Source organism: Nicotiana sylvestris, chromosome 4, assembly GCF_000393655.2.
Source record: "Nicotiana sylvestris chromosome 4, ASM39365v2, whole genome shotgun sequence".
NCBI lineage: Eukaryota > Viridiplantae > Streptophyta > Magnoliopsida > Solanales > Solanaceae > Nicotiana > Nicotiana sylvestris.
The window spans coordinates 9,821,110-9,846,626 of record NC_091060.1 but is presented as its reverse complement, the minus strand read 5'-3'; the positions used below and the strand labels follow the sequence as shown (position 1 = coordinate 9,846,626).

At 38.6% G+C, this 25,517-nt stretch overlaps 1 protein-coding gene and 1 pseudogene across 1 annotated transcript; both read right to left on the bottom strand.

Moving 5' to 3' along the window:
* Window positions 1–2,641: 2,641 nt before the first annotated feature.
* LOC104231977 (acylsugar acyltransferase 3-like) lies at window positions 2,642–4,283 on the bottom strand (annotated as a pseudogene).
* A 19,527-nt stretch (window positions 4,284–23,810) lies between these two features.
* Window positions 23,811–25,239, bottom strand: LOC104231976 (kirola-like). Its single transcript, XM_009785067.2, has 2 exons — window positions 25,007–25,239; window positions 23,811–24,317 (listed from the first exon to the last, which is right to left on the bottom strand). The coding sequence occupies exons 1-2, from the start codon at window positions 25,191–25,193 to the stop codon at window positions 24,064–24,066; spliced, it is 441 nt and encodes a 146-aa protein (XP_009783369.1). The 5' UTR covers window positions 25,194–25,239; the 3' UTR covers window positions 23,811–24,063.
* Between the last annotated feature and the right edge of the window lie 278 nt (window positions 25,240–25,517).

Below are 25,517 nucleotides of genomic sequence, written 5' to 3'. Positions count from 1 at the left end.
AGTCATAACATGCGTGAGTGCTACATAATAGGATGAATTACATATACTTTCAAATAATATGTAAAATTTTAATTGATTTCAAAGTCCCAAGTTTTTGAAAAATAATTAAATGACTAATCTGTCCGTCTGAATTCTATTTTTAAAGGGTAAAAAAGACGAACGATATTTCACTAAGGATCTTCGTACTTTTAATATAGTACAGATAGATAGATATGGATATATATATATATATATATATATATATATATATATATTCTTAACGGGTTAACGAATTATCCGTTAAGAAAATTAAATAATCCGCCCCCAAACCGATAAGCCGCTACTAAAAAAAATTCAATCTGTTCTCCGTCCGTTAAACCGTTAACCCGATACTAATAAGCCATTAAGCTTCGGTTTCAATTCGGTTTGGTTTTCGATTTTCGGTTTCGATTCGTTTTGAACACCCCTAATTCCCACTACACTAACACTTCAACGTCCATTTAATTAGTGGAATAAAAAAAGATAGAATAAAATAATGTGCTCGTATCAATTATTTTATTACTCCCTCTGATTCAATTTGGCGAAATACATAAACAATCTCTTTAAGTTGTCCTTAACAATTAAATAAATACCTCAACTTACCTAGTTACCATTTAGACACTTCAAGTGATTATTAAGTGTATCAAGTAAACGCATGTTTCTGATGTGACCTATGCATGTTTGCTAACAAAGTCTTGGGCACGTGAAGTCATTCTTTCAGCCTTTTTTTTTTCTTTGGAAAAAAATCAAGAAACCTAGAGCAGCATAGTAGCTAGCTGAAGCAGCCAGCCAGCCACAACTTAGCATCTCTTCTTCCTTTCTTCTTAATTAAACCACCTCAATCCAACATGAAACCGCCATAGAGGTCAGGAAAGCAGCCATTAAAGCTCGACCTAAGTCACCTAAACCATCAGAAACTGCCACCTTTCACCACAAAACATTACTGCCCGTAACATTCGGAGCTCCGCCTAGTTCTATCAACCCCAAATCAGTCCCAAACCCAGCTGAAAGAAGTAGCAAAAATGTAGCAAGTGCTGCGAAAAACTACCAATTTTTTTTCTCAGTAGTCACCCTCATCTCCACCATAAGAACACAATTTCTCCACCCTATTTCATCTTTACAGTAAAAAAATTTAAGGACAAGTTTAGACCAAAAACAACAAATTAGAGAAAAAAGTAATATAAGCTCAAATTGATAATCAAGAAAATAATGGAGAGAAGATTGAAGATTCCAGTAGAATCGTTTTTTTAGCATTGCTTGGAGAACAAAATTTCGGCGATAGAGATCGCATAATGAGCTTTTCCGGCGAGGTCCATTAATGATCTCTTAGTGGGTTTTCTATTTGCTATTCTATGTCGTTTCATATTTCTATGAGTTTTATTAATTTGTTGGGCGGAGTTAAGAAAAGGGAATGCGGGATGCGAATGGCCCATAGAAGAAGATGAAAGGGAGCGGGAAAGGGGGTGGGGGAGAGGTAGCGCTGGTTTTGATAAAAGTAAAGGACAAGGGTTTCTTTTTCTTCTTTAGAGATCATTTTCTTTTTTGTTAATTATGTGTCAATTTTTATTACAATTTACACATGTCGTTCTTTAATTGACTTATTTGACACGTTATTGGCAAGTATAGCTCACACACACGGTCTTCTGCACTCGAGTGTTTGCTTGATACACCGAATAATTAATACTTAAAGTGCCTAAATGGTAAATGGGTCAATTGAGATGGCTGTTTGATCGTTGTGGATAACTTATAGATGTCGTTTATGCATTTCGCCTTTCAATTTAAATGACACACGTTCTTTATTGGTCCGTTCCAAAAAGAATGACACATTTCTACAATTGGAAATAATTCAACTTTAAACTCTTCAGTTTAATTACCCATTTTACCCTTAATGAGAAGCTTGTATAACCACACAAATGTCATGATCCTACAAAATTTTTACCCCGTAAACTTTTAAGACCACAAGTTTCAAAAATCTTTTTTTTTTCTTAAATTCCGTGTCGAGTCAAACTACATCATCTAAATTGAAACAGAATGAATAATATATATACCAATGTATGCATCATATAGATACTTTGTAGACATGCATTAAGTCCAGTGAACAACAATAACAATTAAGCTTCAATTTCATATAGTTGTGATCGATGATATGAATCCTCACATCTTTATTAAGTACAGGAACCATTAGCCAAAGAGACGTATATCAATTAGACTAAAGACCAAAAACTTTAAAATTAAGCACATGAAACAGGAGGCTTAATATTAGTTTGTAAAAGTGAAGCTAATTCCATCGTAATTTGTCATCGCTTTGACTTTTGCATAGATTCTCCCTACTTTGAGTATATAATTTAATTTTAACGGCTAACGAGCATCTAGATGGCAAAATACGTATAGGCTTAGGCAAAATCTCCAATTTCGTATAGCTTCATCTATATATATATATACCCAGGCCTAACTTTTGGGTCTAGTGTAACGCAATGCTTTTGTTTTATTTATGATCACAAAAAAAAAAAAATGCTGGCATAGTCTAGCTACCAAACTTTTCTAACTAAGCTCAGCTAATTTCATTAGGTAAGGTTCGAATCGCACGATACAATTACTTATTCATATATTAAAAATACTGGTATAACACTTAATAATTTATTAAATTTGCAAAGGTTCATAAGTAAAGGGATCAAAAGTACACATATCGATTAACTGAAGGTTTAACATGCTTAAACCAAAATTCAGAATTATGACGATATTTGAGGGATTATCCGTCACGTATTTGATTGTCACTCTTAGCTGTTTGGAGAAGCAAACTCTAGGAGCTCTTCATCCTTCTCGAGTGCGGACATGTCTTGTTCCTTCATATAGGTTACTACTTCCATTCCATCCCTACTTTTATTATCCATCAACAAAAACATGTTTTTAACTGGACCATTACTTACCAAACTAACTTTTTCAGGCTTTCCCCATCCAAAGTCTATATCATAAATAGGGAACTTACTGATGCTACTAAACCTATAGATATCATAACAGGAATTATTGAAAAAACTATTTTTTTCTTCTTTAAATAGTTCAATCGTTATAGGTAAAAATTCATCTGTTTTAGTATTTTTTGTATTTTTGTCGAAGTTCTTCTTTCGCTACCCGTAGTTTACCAACCACTTTTGGTAGATCCATCTCTTTCTCTTCGGTTGTTAATATAGAAAAGAAAGAACCAATATTTCCCATTAAATTTGTCGGCAATGGAGGTCGTAAGCTCACAGCATGGACTAATGCGGATGGACAAATCGAACCAGAAGTCTTCTTTTTTTGTAGCCATTGCACGTTGGTAAATGAATGCTGACACAATCTCAGTGGTTGTTGGATTTTGTACTTCTGAATTGTTTATAACCATAGCTTTCAGTGAAGCTATTTTAGATGATGAGAAAGCAAAACTTTTGGATGAACATTCTTCTCCTTTTGGAACAATCTCAGGTAGATTTGCCATGTCTTTTGTAGGTGGATAAATAGACGCAGCATTAAATTGAGGACTTTGTATTTTTGAACTTGGATTACGTGCTATAGTAGCCCAATCATGAATAAAGTTGGCTACTGTATATCCATCTCCAATTTTGTGTGTCAAACATGCACTGACTGCTATTCCTCCACAATTGAAATGACTAAGTTGAACCACTGCAAGACTACCGTCGTATGAATACGTACAAGGAATTCCTTTCGGATAGACTAAATCTTCTTTATCAGAATAAGGATCTTTGAGAATTTTAGACATTGGACAATCGATTTTGGTAGTGAAAAACTCAACTCCGCGATCATTACAATCAACGGAAATATTTTCATTCAATTTCCCCGCAAATGGATAATAATGGGACAAAACTTTTGAAAGGGAGTTTTCAAGATGTTCTGATATAACGTTACTTGGTTTATCTGACCATGTGTCGCTCAATTTAGGATAAAATAAGGCGAGAGGCTCGTAAATGCCAGCGACCATTTGATCAAGGTAAGAAAGCTTGTGACAACGAAGTGAAGTTGGAGTAGGAAAATATGGTTTGATTATCTTTTTGCATACTGATGATACAAGATTTGATGCATACATTTTAGATAGAAGTGATAGCTTGGAATGTATTTCAACAAAAGAAATATTTGCAGTGTGCTTTGTTTGTAGAGGAGGAAAGGAACTTTATATACAACTGTTGAAAATTAAAGGAGTTGATATGATAAATATAATAGACATCTTTTATGGTAGTTGTAACCTCGATCACTAACCTATTAAATAATCTACTCATCTCCTAACTAGAACTTCTTATTTAAGTTATTAAAAGGTGGTACTAGAACTAGTTGGCAAATAATTGATTGTGAAAACATTTTCGATTTTAGTTCCAAAGAAAAAATAAAAGTTCTCTGCAAATAGCTTCATATTGACAATAGTCTGAGAACTAGCTATTCTATCATATGTGTTTGGTACGACAAAAGTTATTTTACAATAAAATATTTTTCATGACAAAGTCATTTTATGGTCGTTGGTTCAAGAAAATGACTATCCTTATATATGGCGTGAAGTCATTTTCTTTATAATTGTCTTTAACTTTTAACTTTCTATATGCTACTTGTTGCAACTAATATTTGGACATTATTATTGGAATATGGTAAGGTTATATTCATGATTATTTAAGATATGATAATACAGTTTTGCTATTTACACAAAATAATAAGATCGATTAGAACAATTAGGGGAAAAGTTATTCTGCTGTAGAATAAACTTGTATATTTGTTAAACAAAACTGACAACCGAAGTTTTCATAATATTTTAAAATGGCAAAAAGATAAGGGATGTATGTGTTTCAAATCAAATTTCAAGAGAGGTACGTATTTATTCTCCCTTTAAATTTCATAAAAAATAAGAAATCAAATTAATCAACAAAAAACGTTTCTAATTTAATTAAAACTTTTCTTAATTTTTTTTATAAGTGTAGGTGAAACTCGAAGTGAAATTATATTTCAAGAAAGCTTAAAGCATAAAATTAACTCTGAAAAAACAAAAGTAGGCAACTAATTAACAGATGTCCATTTGATTTTAACGGCTATCAAAAATTTAGATGAGCAAAATATGTATAGGCTTAGGAGGCCAAACTGCTTGCACATTAATTGGATATTAGCAATAATCTTAAAAGAGATTTCCACTAATCTCAAATTCCTTATAGAAACAAATAGCCAGGCCTAACATTTGGTATTTAATTTATGAGCACCTATAAAATGCAATTTTTCTTTTTATTTTTTTTGGTTAAACAGACTATTTTATTCATTACTCTAGATAACATTACACATGTATGACGTCCAATTGGAATCATCCATATCACATAAAATGTCTGCGGAGGCAGTACTTTTAAGGAGTAATTTCACATAAGAACAATTAACATTTATTTTATTTAACAAGGAACTTATCTACTCCATCTGATTAGTTTCGGGTTGGGCTCCCTACTTTTCAATTTTATAGCCTATATTTCAATTTACAATTAATTAGCTCAAAAATAATAGGCTAAGATTCAACATCCAACTCCAATAGATTCTCAAAATTACTATTTAGTTTTTAAAAAAGATTACTCAAACTTTTAAGTTAATTTTCGAATCAGTAACTGTGACGCAAATATTAGTTCAACAAACCAAATCCATTTGGGTGGTGAAAATTAAATTTTTAACAAGCTTAAATATAGGGTTTAGATTTCGAATTTAATTTTGTGAGAGATTTGGAGTTGGTGTTATCTAGACTTGTTAGAAATAGTATAAGGAGGTTGTATATAAAATTTGAAGTCATTTAATGGAGATTTGAAATGTTTTGAATAAAAAGTGCAACTGAAAATCGTGAAAGAAGTTCGTATACAGACGCTTGTATAAAGGTATATAAAAGTGTATAATAGTATATAAGATGTGTTTATATATTCATATATACTATTATACAAGATTATACATAATTATATAAAAAACTGACTTCGTTTTCTTCCTTGCGTTTTTTCTTATATTTAACTCAAATCTTGCCCAAATCTATTCCAAATCACTTCAAATTTAAATTTTGAACTCCTTTTGATATTTTCAATCAATTGGAAAAACACTCAATCCAAACAATTAATAAACTCAAAAAATCCTATTTTCAAAAGCAAAGTTTTGAATGGCCTTCAATGATGGACTTCTACTCTTCAATTTTCTTACATTGCAACCAAATGACACTGGGGAGCCATTTGATTGTTCTTAGTAAGAATGATCGATTGGTATCATATTTGGCCCGTTTCGAAGCATTTTGAAGATCGGCCAGTTATTTCGTCTCAGTTTCTTGTTCATTTGGTTAGATGCAGTCGGTAAGTCTTGGCTCCTCAATTTTTGTTTCTTTTTGTGTTGCTTCTTTTGTCTCCTTTCCTTCTTCTTCTGCCTTTCTTTTTTTTTCTTCTCAGTCGACTTTACTTGCATGTTAGTGTAGAATGCTTATTGAGCAGGTTTTCACTCATTTTATTGGGTATTTTTGTTTTAAATCATAGTCGGTATATTTAAAGGTAAATACAATTGTTCAGGGTTAAATTAGAACAAGCTTGGTTAATTATTTTAGAATAATTAGAGTAAGCTGATTAGTTAATCAAGAGTTCAATTCTGATTGTGTACCATTTTTTTCTTTCTTTTTCCTTTTTCACTTGAATGTCTGAATTCTGTTTGTTGGGTGGGCAAATGTGTTGTTCAACTTAAGCCTAAGCTGAGTGTTACGTTTGGGCCTGATTGAGGCCATCCGGCCACGACTTGGGCCTTTTGGCCAGGACAATTGGCCCAAAATGGGAAGGGGAAGGTTCTAGAAAGCATACAGCTGCCTAGACTTGATTTGAAAATATCTGAATATGGACAGTTGCCCCAGAGTTGTCTAATTTTCAGTTACGGAAAGATTCCTTTTCCTGAAAGCTGGGGGCCTTTACATAAATAACAGGTTTTAATCTTAGGTTAAAAGTGAACAAAAAGAAAATGAGGGGGGGGGGGGAGGTAACAGTAAAAGAAAGGCAAACTCTGTTGCCCTAAAACTATCCTATAAATAGCTCACTTTCCTAAACTCTAAAAAAGGATCATAAGATAAGAAATAGGAAACGGTGGAAAAACTCTCTATAGCCTGAAATTGGTTTTCTCTTTTGAAAAGGGTTCTGGAAGTAGTATTTTTTTTCTGAAATTTTTACTTCTAAGCTGAAATGAAGCTAGGTTTTGAGCCTGTCTGAGTTGGTTTTGTTCATTGATGTTTTGTTCCTGTTGGACCTGCTACTTCTTAGCTTCTTTAAGTTGATTTTTTAAAGCTCTTTGGTTAATTTTGCTGTAACAGGTATGTATTGTTGAACTTTTCATGATTTATTTGAGCCATATATATGAAGCTTTGGATTGTTTGCTGCTGCCTTTTCTTAGATGTTATATGAGTATGTGGACTGACTTATAGATGTTGAGTTTATTTTGTGCTATTCCCTTTCTTTTATGTCTTTTAGCACTTTGGGAGTTTATCTTAGAATGTATGTACTAGATACTCATTTAGTGTAAGAATTCATTCTATGAGGATCTTTTGAGGTGTAATTTAAATTGTATGGTTTGTTTCTAAGCCTGAACTGCAGGGTGGTGCTAATGGTGACTAATATTTTAGGTTAAAAAGGCGGTATTTGGTTGTTAAGGGTTTTCAATTGGATTGTCATTAATCTCAGCATGTTTTTTTTAAAAATGATTGTATGGCTGAACTTAAGGTGATATTTTGAATAATCTAATTGGTTCCATCTTATTTTTACTAAGTGTTGATAATGGTCAGAACCTAGCATGTTAGACATTTCATGGGTATAAGTCTAATTATGTATGATGATGGGTTAGGCCTCAGCAGGTTTTTTTGGTGTGTCAAGCTTTTGGGCCTGACCATGGCCCAAATCCGGCTGCCAAGCTATAGCAAGCCCTCTTGTGTTCCCACCTCCTTTTTATTTTTTAGCCTGGGCTCGATTTTGGGTCCTCTTTGCCAAATGATTTAATTGTAGTTTGATTTCAATTCATGGCTTTAGTTGAATTCGATTAGATCTATTTCCTTTCGTTCTTTTCTTGCCAATCAAATGAGCTTTCTTTCATAATATAAGGTAGATAGACCCAGACGTTGACTGAGGCCCGACTAGAATAAGTGTGGGTGATTTAGTTTGAAATCTTGATTTGGGCAGAAACTTGAGGCTCTCTTCTCTGCTGGGCTAATTCACGAGCCCAAATATAGCTTTTACAGCTAATTTGCGCAAACAAAGGGTCATTGAAAGCCCAAAACAATTTTTTTTAAAAGTACAACTCCAGGCCCAGCCTCATCATTCTAGTTAAAAGTTTTCTTGATTGAGCTTCAAATTTAGTATATTTAATCTTAATTAAAAAATGCAACCCTTTTTTTAGGTTAAAATAAATTGAGGTGTGCCATAAGAACCCCATTAAACCCATTGACCCTCATAAAACTAGTTAGCTTTTCATAGGTAATTTGAGGTGTGCCATTTTCATTAAATACCCATGGCCCTCATGTAATTAATTCAAACCTTGTAAAAGTGAGGTGCGCCATCAATTAAACTTTCCATGGCCCTCGTAATTGTTGTTAAACCTTCATAGTTGCTTTAGGCGCGTTATTTAATTAATTCAATCATGGCTACGGGTACGGTTCCCGTGACGTAGTTGTAATTTTAATTCGGGTGTACATTTCATGTGACCCAATTTCAATTATCAACAATGTTAAATAGAACGTGTCGCGAACCGCGGGTGTATTTCATGTAGCGTGGTTCAAGGCATGTTTTAAATAACGTTGAATCTTCCTAAAAACGTTTTAAAATAAATAAAAATGGTTATAAAGTTAAAATGCATAATAGATTTAAAATATATAATAATTCGGATAATAGGACAATTTTAATAGTTTAAGCGACCGTGCTCAAACCACGGAACCCAGGAGTGCCTAACACCTTCTCCCGGGTTAATAGAATTCCTTATCTAGAATTTCTGGTTCACAGACTTATAAAGTAAAGTCGAATTTTCCTCGATTTGGGATTTAAAATAAACCGGTGACTTGGGACATCAAATAAATATCCCAAGTGGCGACTCTACAAATAAATTAAATAATTCCATTTCGAATAATGTCACTTTAATTGAAAAAAACTCCCTTATATACCCCCTTGGGTGGTAAAAATGGAGGTGTGACACCGAGGGATCAACTTGCCCTTCTTTTCGAGCCTCATAACACTCTTTATGGGCGAAACTTTCAGCAGAACCTTCTCCCTAACCATGTAAGCAATATCACGGACCTTCCTATTGGCATATCTCTTCTGGCTAGACTACGTCGTGCGAAGCCGAGCCTGAATCAATTTAACCTTCTCCAAAGCATCCTAAACCAAGTGAGTTGCCCAATAGCCTAGCATCACCCGGCTCAAACCAACCCGCAGGAGATTTACCCTGCCTCCCATATAAAGCCTCATATAGATCTATCTGAATGATCGACTGGTAACTGTTGTTGTAGGCAAACTCTGCGAGCGGCAGAAACTGATCCCAAGAACCCCAAAATCAATGACACAAGTGCGTAGCATATTTTCCAATATCTGAATAGTACGCTTGGACTGTCCGTCCGTCTGAGGAGAAATGATGTACTCAACTCAACCTGAGTGCCCAACTCTCACTGCACGGCTCTCCAAAACTGTGATGTAAACTGCGTGCCTCGATCTGAATTGATGGACACTGTCATGATATCGCCTATCTAGGTACTAGGCAAGCCAACATTTATGAATAACTCCAACATTTAAAAAAAATTAGATTTAAGGCAGTTTAAAAAGCAACTTCTTATAAATAGGATAGAAAGATCCCAAACACAATGCGGATAAACTACTCCCGAATCGGGGTGTCACACAGTACATGAGCATCTAATGTCACAAGTTTGGAATACACTATGTAAGATAGTCTGAAACTAGATACAATAATAGGAAAGATATGGTAGGATAAAACAAGGGCTGCAAAGGCCGGGCAACTTCCTCGAAGACTACCAAGGATAAACTCACAGAATATCAGCACCCACCGTGTCCAAAAATACCTAGATCTGCACACGAAGTGTAGGGTGTTGTTTGAGTACAACCAACTCAGTGAATAACAAGACTAAGTAAGGAACTAAAGATAGTGACGAGCTACACATTTAAAGTTCAATTTCAGTAATCTCAATAAGGAAAAATAGGCATGCTTTCAAATCCGGTAATGTAAGTCAAATCAGTTTATACATGTGAAGTTCAAGTAAAATCGGATGTAATATCTCTTAGAAATTTCAATGCAGTGATATATGACAGCTAAGTGGAATAATAAGGAAATCAAATGCATCCTCTTAGAGCAATAGTCACTCAGCCCTCTCATTCACTCCAATCTCACAATCACTTATTTCCTCACAGTCACTCGTTCCTCACAGCCACTCATTCCTCTTAGCCGCTCGGCACGCAACACTCGTACTTAGTAGGTGCCTACGCTCACTGGGGGTGTGTACAGACTCTAGAAGGGCTCCTTCAACTCAAGCTCTATATCAAGCCAATCATGGCATAAATCAACGAAACATGCTGCGGTGTGCATCCCGATCCCATAAATATCCTCACAATCAAGCCCTTGGCCTCACTTAGTTATCAATCTCTTTAGTTTCTCGGGCTCTCACTAATCATGAAAATTAGCCCACACATCAATGATATGATGTATCAACAAGGAAATAATAGAGACTGAGAAATGATATACGAGCAAAACTGAGACTGAGTACAAATAGCAATTAGCAGGTAATTTAGCATTTCACACTTCCTCTGTGGGTCCTAACAGTACCAAAACATATCCTAAATATGATTTTTAACATAATTTACAATCAAATTTCTATAACACATGGAGAGCATATAGCTAACAACAAGTTATTCAACTTTACAATTTCATGGAATGGACCATGTCATGATTCCCATTGTGCATGCCCACATGCCCGTCACTTAGCATGTGTGTCACCTCCAAACCAATCACATTACACATAATTCGAGGTTTCATATCCTTAGAACCAGATTTAGAATTGTTACTTAACTCAATCCAAGAAAATCTCTACTCCAACACACCTTTGCCTCGCGAATCGGCCTCCAAGTGCCTCGAATCTAACCACAAACAATACGATACAATCAACACAGGCTAAAGGAATAAATTCTACAAGAAAATACGAGATTATAAATTAAAAAATCCAAAATTGGCTCAAAGCCGGTTCCCGGGCCCACGTCTTGAAATCAAACAAAAGTCACAAAACCTGGAAGCCCATTCAACTACGATTCTAACCATACCAAATTAATCAAAATCCGACACCATATCACCACTCAAATCCCCAAAATCAACTCTACAATTCCCTAGCCTCAAACCTCCAAATTACATCTAAAAAACACACAAACTAGGTGGAAAAATCAACGGGGAAACAAGATTATTGATAAAAAACGAGCATAAGGAACTTACCTAAAAAATCTCTTCAAAAATCCTCTCAAAAATTGCCTAAGCCCGAGTTCAAAATATTAGAAATTGTGAAATTCTCAGAACCCTCATTTTTATATGTTCTGCCCAGGATTTCTGCTTTTGCGGACATTTAGCCGCATCTACGGTCCCTCATCCACTTCTGCGGAAAATCACTTAATGCGACCAACCGCTTCTGCTGGTGCGCATCTGCGCAAACCGATTCCACTTCTACGGACCAATGGCTCCCAAGCCAATTCCGCTTCTGCGACCCCTGCCCGTATATGCGCAATCGCAGGTGCGGAAATCCCATAGAACCTGCGACCTTTACTGATATCCTCCAAATCCGCACCTGTGCACCACCTGCCGCACATATGGCATCGCACCTACGGCCAAGACCCTCGCAGGTGTGATCACATATGAAATGCTACAACTTCAGTAACTTCACAACTCCAATTCTTGATCCGTTAACTAACTGGAATCAACCTGAGGCCCATGGGACCTACCCCAAACATATCAATAAGTCTTAAAACATTATACAAACTTAGTCGAATCCTCAAATAAACTCAAACAACATAAAAAACATAAATCGCACATAGATTCAAGCCTAATGAACTTTGAGACTTTCAATTTCTACAACCGACGCCGAAACCTATCATATCACGTCACGATTGACCCCAAAATTTGCACACAAATGACATCACGAACCTGCTCCAACTTCCAAAATTGGAATCCGACCTCGATATTCCACTCCCAGTGAAACTTCCCAAAATTTAACTTTCGTCATTTCAAGCCTAATTCCACTACGGACCTCCAAATCATAATCAGAACACGTCCCTAAGTCCATAATTACCCAACAGAGCTAACAGAACTATCAAACTCTATTCCGAAGTCGTTTACACATAAGTCAACATCTGGTCAACCATTTCAACTTAAGCTTTGCATTATGAGACTAAGTGCCTCAATTCACTCTGAAATCCCTTTGGACCCGAACTGACTAACCTAATAAGTCATATAACAACTAAAGCCCAAAAGAAGCAGTAAATGAGAAAACGAGACAACAACTCTCAAAACGACCGGTTGGGTCATTACAGTAGGCGACAATCTACAACACACGCCTCGGGGTGTAGCACTTCCCTGGATCCTATGTGAACGTGGGATGACTTGTGCACCAAGCTGCCTTTTTACTCAAGAGATTGAAAATAGTGGTGCAGGTTTGTTCTCTTGAAATTGGCTCATGATATCAGTTAGTGTTTCTGTCACGACCCAAATTTTCCACCCTCGAGAACCGTAATGGCGTCTACTGGTGAAAGCTAAGCAAGCCAAATTATTCTAATTACTTTACCTTTTCTAGTTTTAAACCATTATCAGTGATGAATAGATATCATGCAAATAGCGAAAATAATTAAGCAGAAGACAAAATCTGATAATTAATCTTAATACAAACTACAGAAGTCTAAATACTACTCTACCCAGAATTTGGTGTCACAGCTTCACAGACGGTCTAAGAAGACTACATATAAACTCTTAAAGATAAAATACACACTATTTTTGAAATGAGTAAAGGAAACAGGATAAAGGAAAGATAGGAGGTGACGCCAAGGCCCGCGGATGCCTGCAGGACTACCTCGGGTCGCCTGTTGGACTGAAGGCAGCAACCTCACTGCGGTCCGAAATTTACAACGCTGTGATCTGCATAAAAGAGTGCAGAGTGTAGTATTAGCACAACCGACCCCATGTGCCGGTAAGTGTCTAGCCTAACCTCGACGAAGTAATGGCGAGGCTAGGACCACCCAATAAACCTGTGCAGTTATATCATAAACAGCGGAAATAGAAGCAGATAATTGCAATTAAAATTTGGCAGGGGAAACATGCTTCGGGGAATAGCAAATAACAGAATATCAAGAGAATATAAAGAAACAAAAATCCAATTACTAACACAGATAGGGAAAACAAATGTAGAGTTCACTTTCATATCACATCTCGTTGCAGGTGTGCAACCCGATCCCATTTCATGTATCTCGTTGCAGGCGTGCAACCCAATCCCATTTCATATATCTCTTTGCAGGCGTGCAACCCGATCCTATTTCACATATCTCGTTGCAGGCGTGCAACCCGCTCCCATTTCACATATCTCGTTGCAGGCGTCCAACCCGATCCAATTTCATATATCTCGTTGCAGGCATGCAACCCGATCCCGTTTCATATATCTCATTGTAGGCGTGCAACCCGCTCCCATTTCACATATCTCGTTGCAGGCGTGCAACCCGCTCCCATTTCACATATCTTCTTGCAGGCGTGCAACCTACTCCCATTTCATATATTTCCGTGGCGGCGTGCCACCCGATCCCATTTACAAATCAACAATAATCACGAAAGAATCCCGGCAAGGGAACAATTATATTTCAACAACATCCCGACTAAGGAACAATAATATCAAGACAAATATCCCGGCAAGAGAACAATAATATGACAATAACATCCCGGCAAGGGAACAATAATGATAATAATGTCCCGGCAAGGGAACAATAATGATAATAACACGTGAAGGGCAATAAATCACAACGAAGTCATAACAATTACAATACAAGACTCACGGGCATGCTTGACACCGACGTATAGATACTCGTCACCATGCCTATACGTCGTTATCCACAATTAACACGTAGCAAATAAGACACGACTCCTAATCCCTCAAGCTAAGGTTAGACCAAACACTTACCTCGATGCCACGAACACAATTCAACCCTCTACTATCGCTTTACCTCGTGATTCCACCACCAATTCGCTCGTATCTAGCCACAAGTTACTTAATTACATCAATAAATGCTAAATGAAACAATCATAATACATGAAAATAAGTTTTCTAAAGTTTTTCCCAAAAAGTCAAAAATCGCCCCCGGGCCCACATGGTCAAAACCCAAGGTTCGAACCAAAAACCGATTACTCATTCCTTCACGAACCCAAATATATAATTTCTTTTGAAATCAGACCTAAATCGAGATCCAAATCCCCAATTTTTGAAAAACCTAGGTTCTACCCAAAACACCCAATTTTCCCCATGAAAATCATTGATTGTGAGTTGAAATCAAGTGAAAAAATGTTAAAGATTGAAGGAAACGAGTTAAAATTGACTTACAATCGATTTGGAAGAAAGGTTGCCTTTGAAAAATCGCCCAAGAGTGTTTTGGTTTTGAAAGAGTGTGAAAAATTAAAGATTTTCGGCTAAGTTATAAAATTGCAGGTTGCAGATATGGGAATTGTGACCAGGGTTCGCAATTGCGAACCCGGACTTCTGCTAAGTTCGCATTTGCGACCAAGGGGGATTCCAGGCAGTTGTCGCATTTGCGACAGTCACTTTGCATTTGCGAAGAAGGCAGCCCAGGCCACATCTCGCATTTGCGACGCATTGCTCGCATTTGCGAGACCTGCAGGCCTGTAGCATACCAGCAATTTCCTAAGTTAAAATTTCACTTCGTGGCCTATCCAAAACTCACCCGAGCCCTCGGGACTCCCACCCAAACATATACACCAACCTAAAAATATTATACGGACTTGCTCGCGCATTCAAAATACTAAAATAACATTAACAACTATGAATTTAGCATCAAAATCATGAAATTTCTCAAGAACTTCAAATTTTCCATTTTCTCAAAAACGATCCGATTCACGTCGTTTCAAGTCTGTTTCTTACCAAACTTCACAGACTTATCTTAAATCACATATAAGACCTGTACCGGGTGCCGGAACCAAAATACAGGCCTGATACCATTGAGTTTTAAGCTCATTTCATTTCTAAAACTCAGAAATAATTTCAAAAAACAATTTTCTTTAAAAATTTATTTCTCGGGCTTGGGACCTCAGAATTCGATTCCGGGCATATGCCCAAGTCCCATATTTTCCTATGGACCCTCCGAGATCATCAATTACGACTCCGGGTCCGTTTACTTAAAATGTTGACCGAAGTCAACGTAAATCCATTTTACAGTCAAAATTCATCATTTTTCACAGATTTTCACATAATGGCTTTCCGGTTACGCGCTTGGACTGTGCAAGCTAATCGAGGTGATGCTGAAAGAGGTTTTTAGGGCCTCGGAACATAGAATTCATTTTAAAACAAGTGAAAAGGTCATCACATTCTCCACCTCTAAAACAACCGTTTGTCCTCGAACGGACATAAGAAGGAAGTACCTGAGTCGGGGAAAAGATGTGGATAACGGCTCCTCATATCGGATTCGGACCCCCAGGTCGATGCCTCAGCAGGCTGACCTCTCCACTGAACACTAACAGAAGGAAAACTCTTCGATCTAAACTGACGAACCTACCAGTCTAGAATAACTACCGGCTCCTCCTCATAGGACAAGTCCTTGTCCAACTGGACAGTGCTGAAATCTAACACGTGAGATGGATCGCCGTGATATTTCCGAAGCATGGACACATGAAACACTGTATGCACGGCTGATAAGCTCGGCGTCAAAGCAAGTGTGTAAGTCACCTCTCCCACTCGATCAAGAATCTCAAACGGGCCAATGAACCTAGGGCTAAGCTTGCCCTTCTTCCCAAATCTCATCACGCCTTTCATAGGCAACACTCGAAGTAATACTCGCTCACTGACCATGAATGCAAATCACGAACCTTGCGGCCAGCATGAATCTTTTTCCGGGACTGAGTCGTATGAAGCTTATCCTGAGTAATCCTGACCTTGTCCAATGCATCCTGAACCAGATCCGTAACCAACAACCGAGCCTCTTCCCACTCAAACCATCCAACTGGAGACCGACGCCGCCTACCATACAAAGCCTCATAAGGAGCCATTTGGATACTCGACTGGTAGCTATTGTTGTAGACAAACTCTGCTAAAGGCAAAAACTGATCTCACGAGCCTCCAAAGTCAATGACACAAGCTCAGAGCATATCCTCCAAAATCTGAATAGTCCGCTCGGACTGCCCATCCGTCTGAGGATGAAACATTATACTCAACTCAACCCGTGTGCCCAACTCTCGCTGAACTACTCTCCAGAAATGGGAGGTAAACTACGTACCTCAATCCGAAATGATAGACTCGGGCACACCATGAATACAAACAATCTCCCGGATATAGATCTCAACTAATTTCTAGGAAGAGTAGGAGACTGCCACATGAATGAAATGTGCTGACTTGGTCAGCCTATCAACAATAACCCACACTATGTTGAACTTCCTCTGAGTCTGTGGGAGTCCAACAATGAAGTCCATAGTGATCCGCTCCCACTTCCACTCGGGAAGCTCAATCCTCTGAAACTAACCACCAGGCCTCTGAGGCTTGTACTTAACCTGCTGACAGTTCAAACACCAAGCCACATATGCAACAATGTCCTTCTTCATCCTTTGCCACCAATAATGCTGCCATAAATCCTTATACATCTTCGCGGTGCTTGGATGAATAGAGTACCGGGAAATCTGGGCCTCCTCTAAAATTAACTCTTGAAGCCCATCCACGTTAGGCACACAAATTCTACCCTGCAATCTCAAAACTCCATCATCACCTAAAGTAACCTGCTTGGCACCTCTGTGTTGCACCGTGTCTCTAAGGACACACAAATGGGGATCATCATATTGCTGATCACGGATACGCTCCAATAAAGAGGAACGAGAGACCGTGCAAGCTAACACACGATTGGGCTCAGAAACATCCAACCTCATGAACTGATTGGCCAAAGCCTGAACATCCAAAGCAAGCAGTCTCTCACCGATCAGAATATAAGCAAGACTACCCATACTGGATGACTTCCTACTCAAGGCATCGACTACCACGTTGACCATTCCCGGACGATATAAGATGGTGACATCATAGTCCTTTAATAGCTCCGACCACCTCCTCTGCCTCAAATTTAGCTCCTTCTGCTTGAACAAATAATGTAGACTCTTGTGATCTGTGAATACCTCACATGCCACGCCATACAGATAAAACCTCTAAATCTTCAATGCGTGAACAATGGTTGCCAACTCCAAATCATGAATCAGATAGGTTTTCTCATGAATCTTCAACTGCCGTGAAGCATAGGCAATGACCTTACCATCCTGCATCAACACCACACCAAGTCCAATATGAGATGCATCACAATAAACTGTATAAGGCCTTGAACCTATGGGCAAAACCAACATCGGTGCCGTAGTCAGAGTTGTCTTGAGCTTCTGAAAGCTCGCCTCACACTCGTCCGACCATCTGAACTGGTGACCCTTCTAGGTCAACCTGGTCATAGGGACTGCGATAGATGAAAATCCCTCCACAAACCGACGATAGTAGCCTGCCAATCCCAAGAAACTCCGGATCTCTGTGGCTGATGCTGGTCTAGGCCAGTCTTGACTGCCTCAATCTTCTTCGGATCAACCTGAATACCCTCTGCTGACACAACATGACCCAGGAATGCAACTGAGCTCAACCAGAACTCACACTTCAAAAACTTAGCATACGATTGACTATCCCTCAAAGTCTGAAGAACCACTCTAAGATGCTGCTCGTGCTCCTCCTGACTATAGGAATAGATCAAAATAACATCAATGAAGACTATCACGAACGAATCCAAGTAAGGCCTGAACACTCGATTCATTAAATCCATAAAAGCTGCTGGGGCATTTGTCAACCCGAATGACATCACCAAGAACTCATAATGCTCGTACCGAGGGCTGAAAGTTGTCTTAGGGACATCGAATGCCGTAATCCTCAACTGATGGTAGCCAGATCTCAAATCAATCTTCGAAAAATACATTGGCACCCTAAATTTGATCAAACAAATCATCAATCCTCGGCAATGGATACTTATTCTTGATTGTAGCCTTGTTCAACTGCCGGTAATCAATACACATTCTCATCGATCCGTCCTTCTTCTTAACAAACAACACTGGCGCACCCGAAGGCGAAATGCTAGGTCTAATGAAACCCTTTTCAAACATGTCTTGCAACTGCTCCTTCAACTCCTTTAACTCAAGCGGGACCATACGATACTGCGTAATAGAAATGGGCTGGGTGCCCGGAGCCAAATCAATGCAGAAGTTAATATCCCTTTTGGGTGGCATACCCGACAGGTCTGAAGGGAATACCTCAGGAAACTCACGAACAACATGCATAGAATCAATAGAAGGAACCTCAGCACTAGAATCACGGACATAGGCTAAATAGGCCAAACACCCCTTCTCGACCATACGGCGAGCCTTCATATATGAGATAACACCACGGGTATAATGACCAGGAGTCCCTCTCCACTCTAAACAAGGTAAACCCGACAAGGCTAAGGTCACAGTCTTGGCATGAAAGTCCAAGATAGCATGGTAAGGTGATAACCAGTCCATCCCCAGTATGACATCAAAATCAACTATGTCCAAAAGTAACAAATCTACACGAGTCTCAAGACCCTCAATCACCACTATATAAGAACGATGGACTCAATTTACCACAATAGAATCACCTACCAGTGTAGACATATAAACAAGATCACTCAAAGAATCACTAGGCATGACCAGATACAGTGCAAAATAAGATGACAAATAGGAGTACGTAGATCCCGGATCAAATAAAACTGAAGCATCTCTGCTACAAACTAGAACAGTACCTGTGATAACTGCATCGGAAACCTCAACCTCGGGTTTGGCTGGAAGAGCATAACATTGGGGATGGGCCCTACCACCTTGAACTACATCTCTGGGATGGCCTGCTATTGGCTGGCCTCCACCCCTAGCGGCCTGAGCTCCACCTCTAATACCTCTACCTCCACTTCTATCACCTCTACCCAACCTCTAGCTGGCTGGGCGGGCTGTGGAACACTCGGTGCCTGAGCCATGGCACGGGAACCCTGATGCTGAGAGCTGCTCGATGCTCGAGGGCAATATCTAGCAATGTGCCTCATGTCGACACAAGTAAAACAAGCCCTCGACTGCTGGGGCTGACGAGCCTGGAAACTCTGAAGCGGCGGTGTACTGATAGGAGCTGGTGGTGCACTGTAGGTCTGCTGATCCGAATACTGCGTATGAGATCCACGTCCACCTGAAGCACCGTGAAAATCCTGAAGTGCTGACTGAAAAGGCCTAGGAGGATGGCCTCTACCATATGAATCTCTGCCTCCAGACGAGGTACTACTGAATTGGCCAGAATGACGAGGCCTCTTGTCAGACCCCTAACCACCTCCCTGCGATAGAACCATCTCCTGGCCACATTGGCCGCCTCTTGGAAAGAAATCTCACTCCTAGTCTCCTTGGCCATCTGATGTCGAATAGGCTGGATAAGTCCCTTAATGAACCTCCTCACCCTTTCTTTCTCAGTGGGAAGTATGATAAGAGCATAACGAGTCAAGTCAATGAATCTAGTCTCATACTGAGTAACAGTCATAGAACCCTGTTGGAGATGCTTAAACTGCCTCCGATAGGCCTCTCTCTGAGTAATAGGGAGAAACTTCTCCAGAAATAGCTGAGTAAACTGATCCCAAGTCAAAGCTGGTGATACGGTTGGCCTAGCTAAGCAATAATCTCTCCACCAAGTCTTGGCGGATCCAGACAAGCGAAAAGTAGCAAAATCGACCCCATTGGTCTCCACGATCCCCATATTCCTGAGAACCTCATGACAGCTGTCAAGATAATCCTGGAGATCCTCAGAAGATGCACTGCTGAAAGTAGTAGTGAAGAGCTTGGTGAACCTGCCCAACCTCCACAAAGCATTGGCAGACATAGCTGCTGCATCACCGGTCTGAGCTATCATACCCGGCTGAACTACTCCAACTGCCTGAACTGCTGGAGTATGGAACTGGGGAGCTACCTGCTCCAGAGTGCGAGTAGCAGGAGTCTGGGCTCCTCCTCCAGCCTGAGAGACAGCTGGGGCTACAGGAAGCAAGCTTGCCCGGATGACACTCTCCATAAGGCCCACTAGATGGACCAGAGCATCCTGGAGTACTGGGGTAGCAATAAACCCCTTTGGGACATGAGCTCTACCCCTACCTCGGCCTCTAGCACGACCTCGGCCTCGCCCTCTGCCCTTCGTGGGAGCTGCTGCTCAGTGGATGAGGAAGTGCGTGTTCTCTCTATCTGCGAAAGAATAGAGTAGAAATTCAATTAGCATTGAGAAACCAAATCGCACGACATGAAGGAATAAATGTGAAGTTTTTCCTAACTCTGTAGCCTCTAGGAGATAAATACAGACGTCTCCGTACCGATCCCTCAGACTCCACTAATCTTGTCTGTAAACTGTGAGACCCATGTAACCTAGAGCTCTAATACCAACTTGTCACGACTCGAATTTTTCACCCTCGAGAGCCGTGATGGCGCCTACTGGTGAAAGCCAGGCAAGCCAAATTATTCTAATTACTTAACCTTTTTCCAGTTTTAAACCATTATCAGTGATGAGTAGATATCATGCAAATAGCGAAAATAATTAAGCGGAAGACAAAATCTGATAATTAATCATAATACAAACTGCGAAAGTCTAAATACAACTCTACCCAGAATTTGGTATCACAGCTTCACAGACGGTCTAAGAATACTACATACAAAGTCTAAAAGATAAAATACATATTGTTTTTGAAATGAGTAAAGGAAACAAGATAAAGGAAAGATAGGAGATGTCGCCAAGGCCCACGGATGCCTGCAGGACAACCTCGGGTTGCCTGTTGGACTGAAGGCAGTAATCTCACTGCGGTCCAAAGTCTACAACACTGGGATCTGCATAAAAGAGTGCAGAGTGCAGTATCAGCACAACCGGCCCCATGTGCTGGTAAGTGTCTAGCCTAACCTCGGCGAAGTAGTGATGAGGCTAGGACCAGACTACCAAATAAACTTGTGTAGTTATATCATAAACAGCGGAAATAGAAGCAGATAATTGCCATTAAAATTAGGCAGGGGAAACATGCTTCGGGAAATAACAGATAACAACAGAATATCAAGAGAATATAAAGAAACAAAAATCCAATTACTAACATGGATAGGGAAAACAAATGTAGAGTTCACTTTTATTTCACATTTCGTTGCAGGCGTGCAACCAGATCCCATTTCATGTATCTCGTTGCAGGCGAGCAACCCGCTCCCATTTCGCATATCTCGTTGCAGGCGTGCAACCCGCTCCCATTTCACATATCTCGTTGTAGGCATGCAACCTGATCCCATTTCATATATCTCATTGCAGGCGTACAACCTGCTCCCATTTCACATATCTAGTTGCAGGCATGTAACCCGCTCCCATTTTACATATCTTGTTGCAGGCGTGCAACCCGCTCCCATTTCATATATTTCCGTTTCAGCGTGCCACCCTATCCCATTTACAAATCAACAATAATCACGAAAGAATTCCGGTAAGGGAACAATTATATTTCAACAACATCCCGACAAGGGAACAATAATATCAAGACAAACATCCCGGCAAGGGAACAATAATATGACAATAACATCATGGCAAGGGAACAATAATGATAATAACGTCCCGGCAAGGGAACAATAATGATAATAACATGTGAAGCGCAAAGAACTACAACGGAGTCATAACAATTACAATACAAGACTCATGGGCATGCTTGACACCGACGTATAGATACTCGAGACCATGCCTATACGTCGTACTCCACAATTAAAACTTAGCAAATAAGACACGACTCCTAATCCCTCAAGCTAAGGTTAGACCAAACACTTACCTCGATGCCACGAACATAATTCAAGCCTCTACTATCCCTTTACCTCATGATTCCACCACCAATTCGCTCGTATCTAGCCATAAGTTACTTAATTACATCAATAAATGCTAAATGAATCAATCCTAATACATGAAAAATGAGTTTTCTAAAGTTTTTCCCAAAAAGTCAAAAATTACCCTAGGCCCACATGGTCAAAACCCGGGTTCAAACCAAAATCCGATTACCCATTCCCCCACGAATCCAAATATATAATTTGTTTTGAAATCGGACCTCAAATCGAGGTCCAAATCCCCAATTTTTGAAAAACCTAGGATTTACCCAAAACACCCAGTTTTCCCCATGAAAATTATTGATTTTTAGTTGAAATTAAGTGAAAAGATGTTAAAGATTGAAGTATACTAGTTAAAATTGACTTATAATCGATTTGGAAGAAAAGTTGCCTTTGAAAAATTGCCCAAGAGTGTTTTGATTTTAAAAGAGTGTGAAAAATGAAAGATTTTCGGCTAAGTTATAAAATTGCAAGTCGCAGATATGGGAATTGCGACCAGGGTTCGCAATTGCGAACACAGACTTCTGCTAAGTTCGCATTTGCGAATGCAATGTCGCATTTGCGACTGAAGTCTCGCATTTGCGACCAAAGGGGATTTCAGGCAGTTGTCGCATTTGCGACAGTCACTTCGCATTTGCGAAGAAGGAAGCCCAGGTCATATCTCGTATTCGCGACACATTGCTCGCATTTGCGAGACAGGCTTCGCATCTGCAGGCTTGTAGCATACCAGCAATTCCCTAAGTTAAAATTTCACACCGTGGCCTATCCAAAACTCACCCGAGCCCTCGAGGCTCCAACCTAAACATGCACACCATCCTAAAAACATCATGCGGACTCGCTCGTGCATTCAAATTACTAAAATAACATTAACAACTATGAATTTAACATCAAAATCATGAAATTTCTCAAGAACTTCAAATTTTCTATTTTCCTCAAAAACGATCCGATTCACGTAGTTTCAAGTCCGTTTCATACCAAACTTCACAAACTTATCTTAAATCACATATAAGACATATACCGGGCGCCAGAACCAAAATACGGGCCCGATACCATCGAGTTTTCAACTCATTTCATTTCCAAAACTCAGAAATAATTTCAGAAAATTATTTTCTTTAAAAATTTATTACTCGGGCTTGGGACCTCGGAATTGGATTCCGGGCATACGCCCAAGTCCCATATTTTCCTACGGGCCCTCCGGGACCGTCAAATCACGGGTCTGATTTCGTTTATCTAAATTATTGACCGAAGTCAACTTAAATCCATTTTACAGTTAAAATTCATCATTTTTCACAGATTTTCACATAATGGCTTTCCGGATACACGTCCGGACTGCGCACGTAAATCGAGGTAATACCGAAAGAGGTTTTTAAGGCCTCGGAATGCAGAATTCATTTTAAAACAAGTGAAAGGTCATCACAGTTTCTCTAAAATTTTAAGGTTTAGTCTCAACTCTTATTTGAGCTAGTTTCATATGCATTTTCCCTAAAATATAGCTAACAACTAAATTGTATAAGACATAATATGACTGGCTAGTAATGAATACTGCAGTAGGAACTGTTTGTAAATCTGTCCCCATATAACTACTATATAAACCCAAAAAAATGGCGGAAAAAGAATGAGAATAGCACGCTGATAAATATATCGTCTTTGTTATATGTAAAGCTCACACTTGCAAAATTCATAATATCTTACATATATTCACCATTGGATGTACATCCATAGAAGGAGCGTGCATATATAATATATTCTTCAAACACAACATTATTTATTTCACACGCAGCTAGTTACAACTAGCCAATATTGCCAAATATTCATCACGCACACACAGAAATATGTATATGACATGTGTGCATATATATATATATATATATATTATTACTTGAGAAGGTGACCCTCTATATCTCTGGTGACATGTAGGGCATAACCCAAGAAAACGAGAGGTTCTGGAGTGTTTTCAGTTTTCTTCTCGTACACAAATGTCCATGTAGTCCATTGATGGTCATGGGATGAGATCATAGTGAAGGAATTGTACAACTCTAACAGATCTCCTCCAATCACTTTCCAAGTGATTGATTTATTCTGATGATCCACAGCTTCAATCACCTGCTTACATATCTTATCGTTTCCATCTATAATCAATAAAGTTGGAAAACACAGATGTTAGTCGATGTTCAATTGTCTAGTTCCTCATATAAAAGATATAAACATCCGGAATAACATATTTTCTTCCTTTGTTTTTCATTTTCATTTTCTCCAAAATTTATTTGAAGCTCACAAAGATTGGACGTGCTATATTTTTCCTGAATAAAATTATCATTAAAAATCTCAAAAGAGCAGTTGGCATTGTGGAAAACATTGAATTAGTAGGGGAAAACAAGCTTAAAATTGATTATATTGAGTTTGGTATGATAAGGAATTTTCCTTGAGAAATATTTTTTTTAAAAATATATTTGGTAAAAAAATTCAATGCTTGGTAATTGGTGAGTGAAAAATATTTCATGTATATATTATATTGAATGCTAGTAATAATATTAGCAAATAGAGTGTTAATAAGTTTTTGAGTATTATCAATAATATGTCTAACTGTTAGTTGGATCAAGTAATATGAAGTCAAACATTAAGATAGTTATTAGAAAAGTGACTTTCCCATTTTGATGCAAATCATTTTATGGTAACCAAAAACATCATCAAATAATGTTTTCATGAAAACTTTTTTTATTGAATAAAGACTTTTTGACATATTAAATACACTCAAATGCAAAAACTGATACAAGTAAATAATATATATGTATAGAGAGAAAAAATATGAATTACATACCGTCATTATATTTCCAGCTAACAATCGAACCAATTTTTACGGTTTCACCTTCATCAATATCAAATTTGTGAACCTTACCAGGACTTATGTTGGATATATGATGAGTATTGGTATGAAAAATGTCATGAATCAGGTGTCCTCCACACTTCACCTCTACTGAAGCAATCAACTTCCCTTTCACACCCATATTTTCTTCGATATAGAAGAAAACTTGAGAAAAGGAAGCGGTGAGAAAAAGTTGAGAGGCTGTAGTCTTTATATAGATTATGTTCTTAGTTATTATTATTAAATATATTATGTTCTAGTTAGCTGCATGAAAAGCTAGTATAAAACATGATCCATGACAACTCATGTTTTTTATTAGTGGAGGTGGAAGATAAATGTCAGCTCATCGCGTGTACTATTAGATCATCGCCATAAAATTCTAACCATTTGGCTTATTTTCAAAAGGGAAAAGGTCTAAACTTTCCCCTAATGTATTCGATTGAGATTGGATTTATCTTCCATTAAA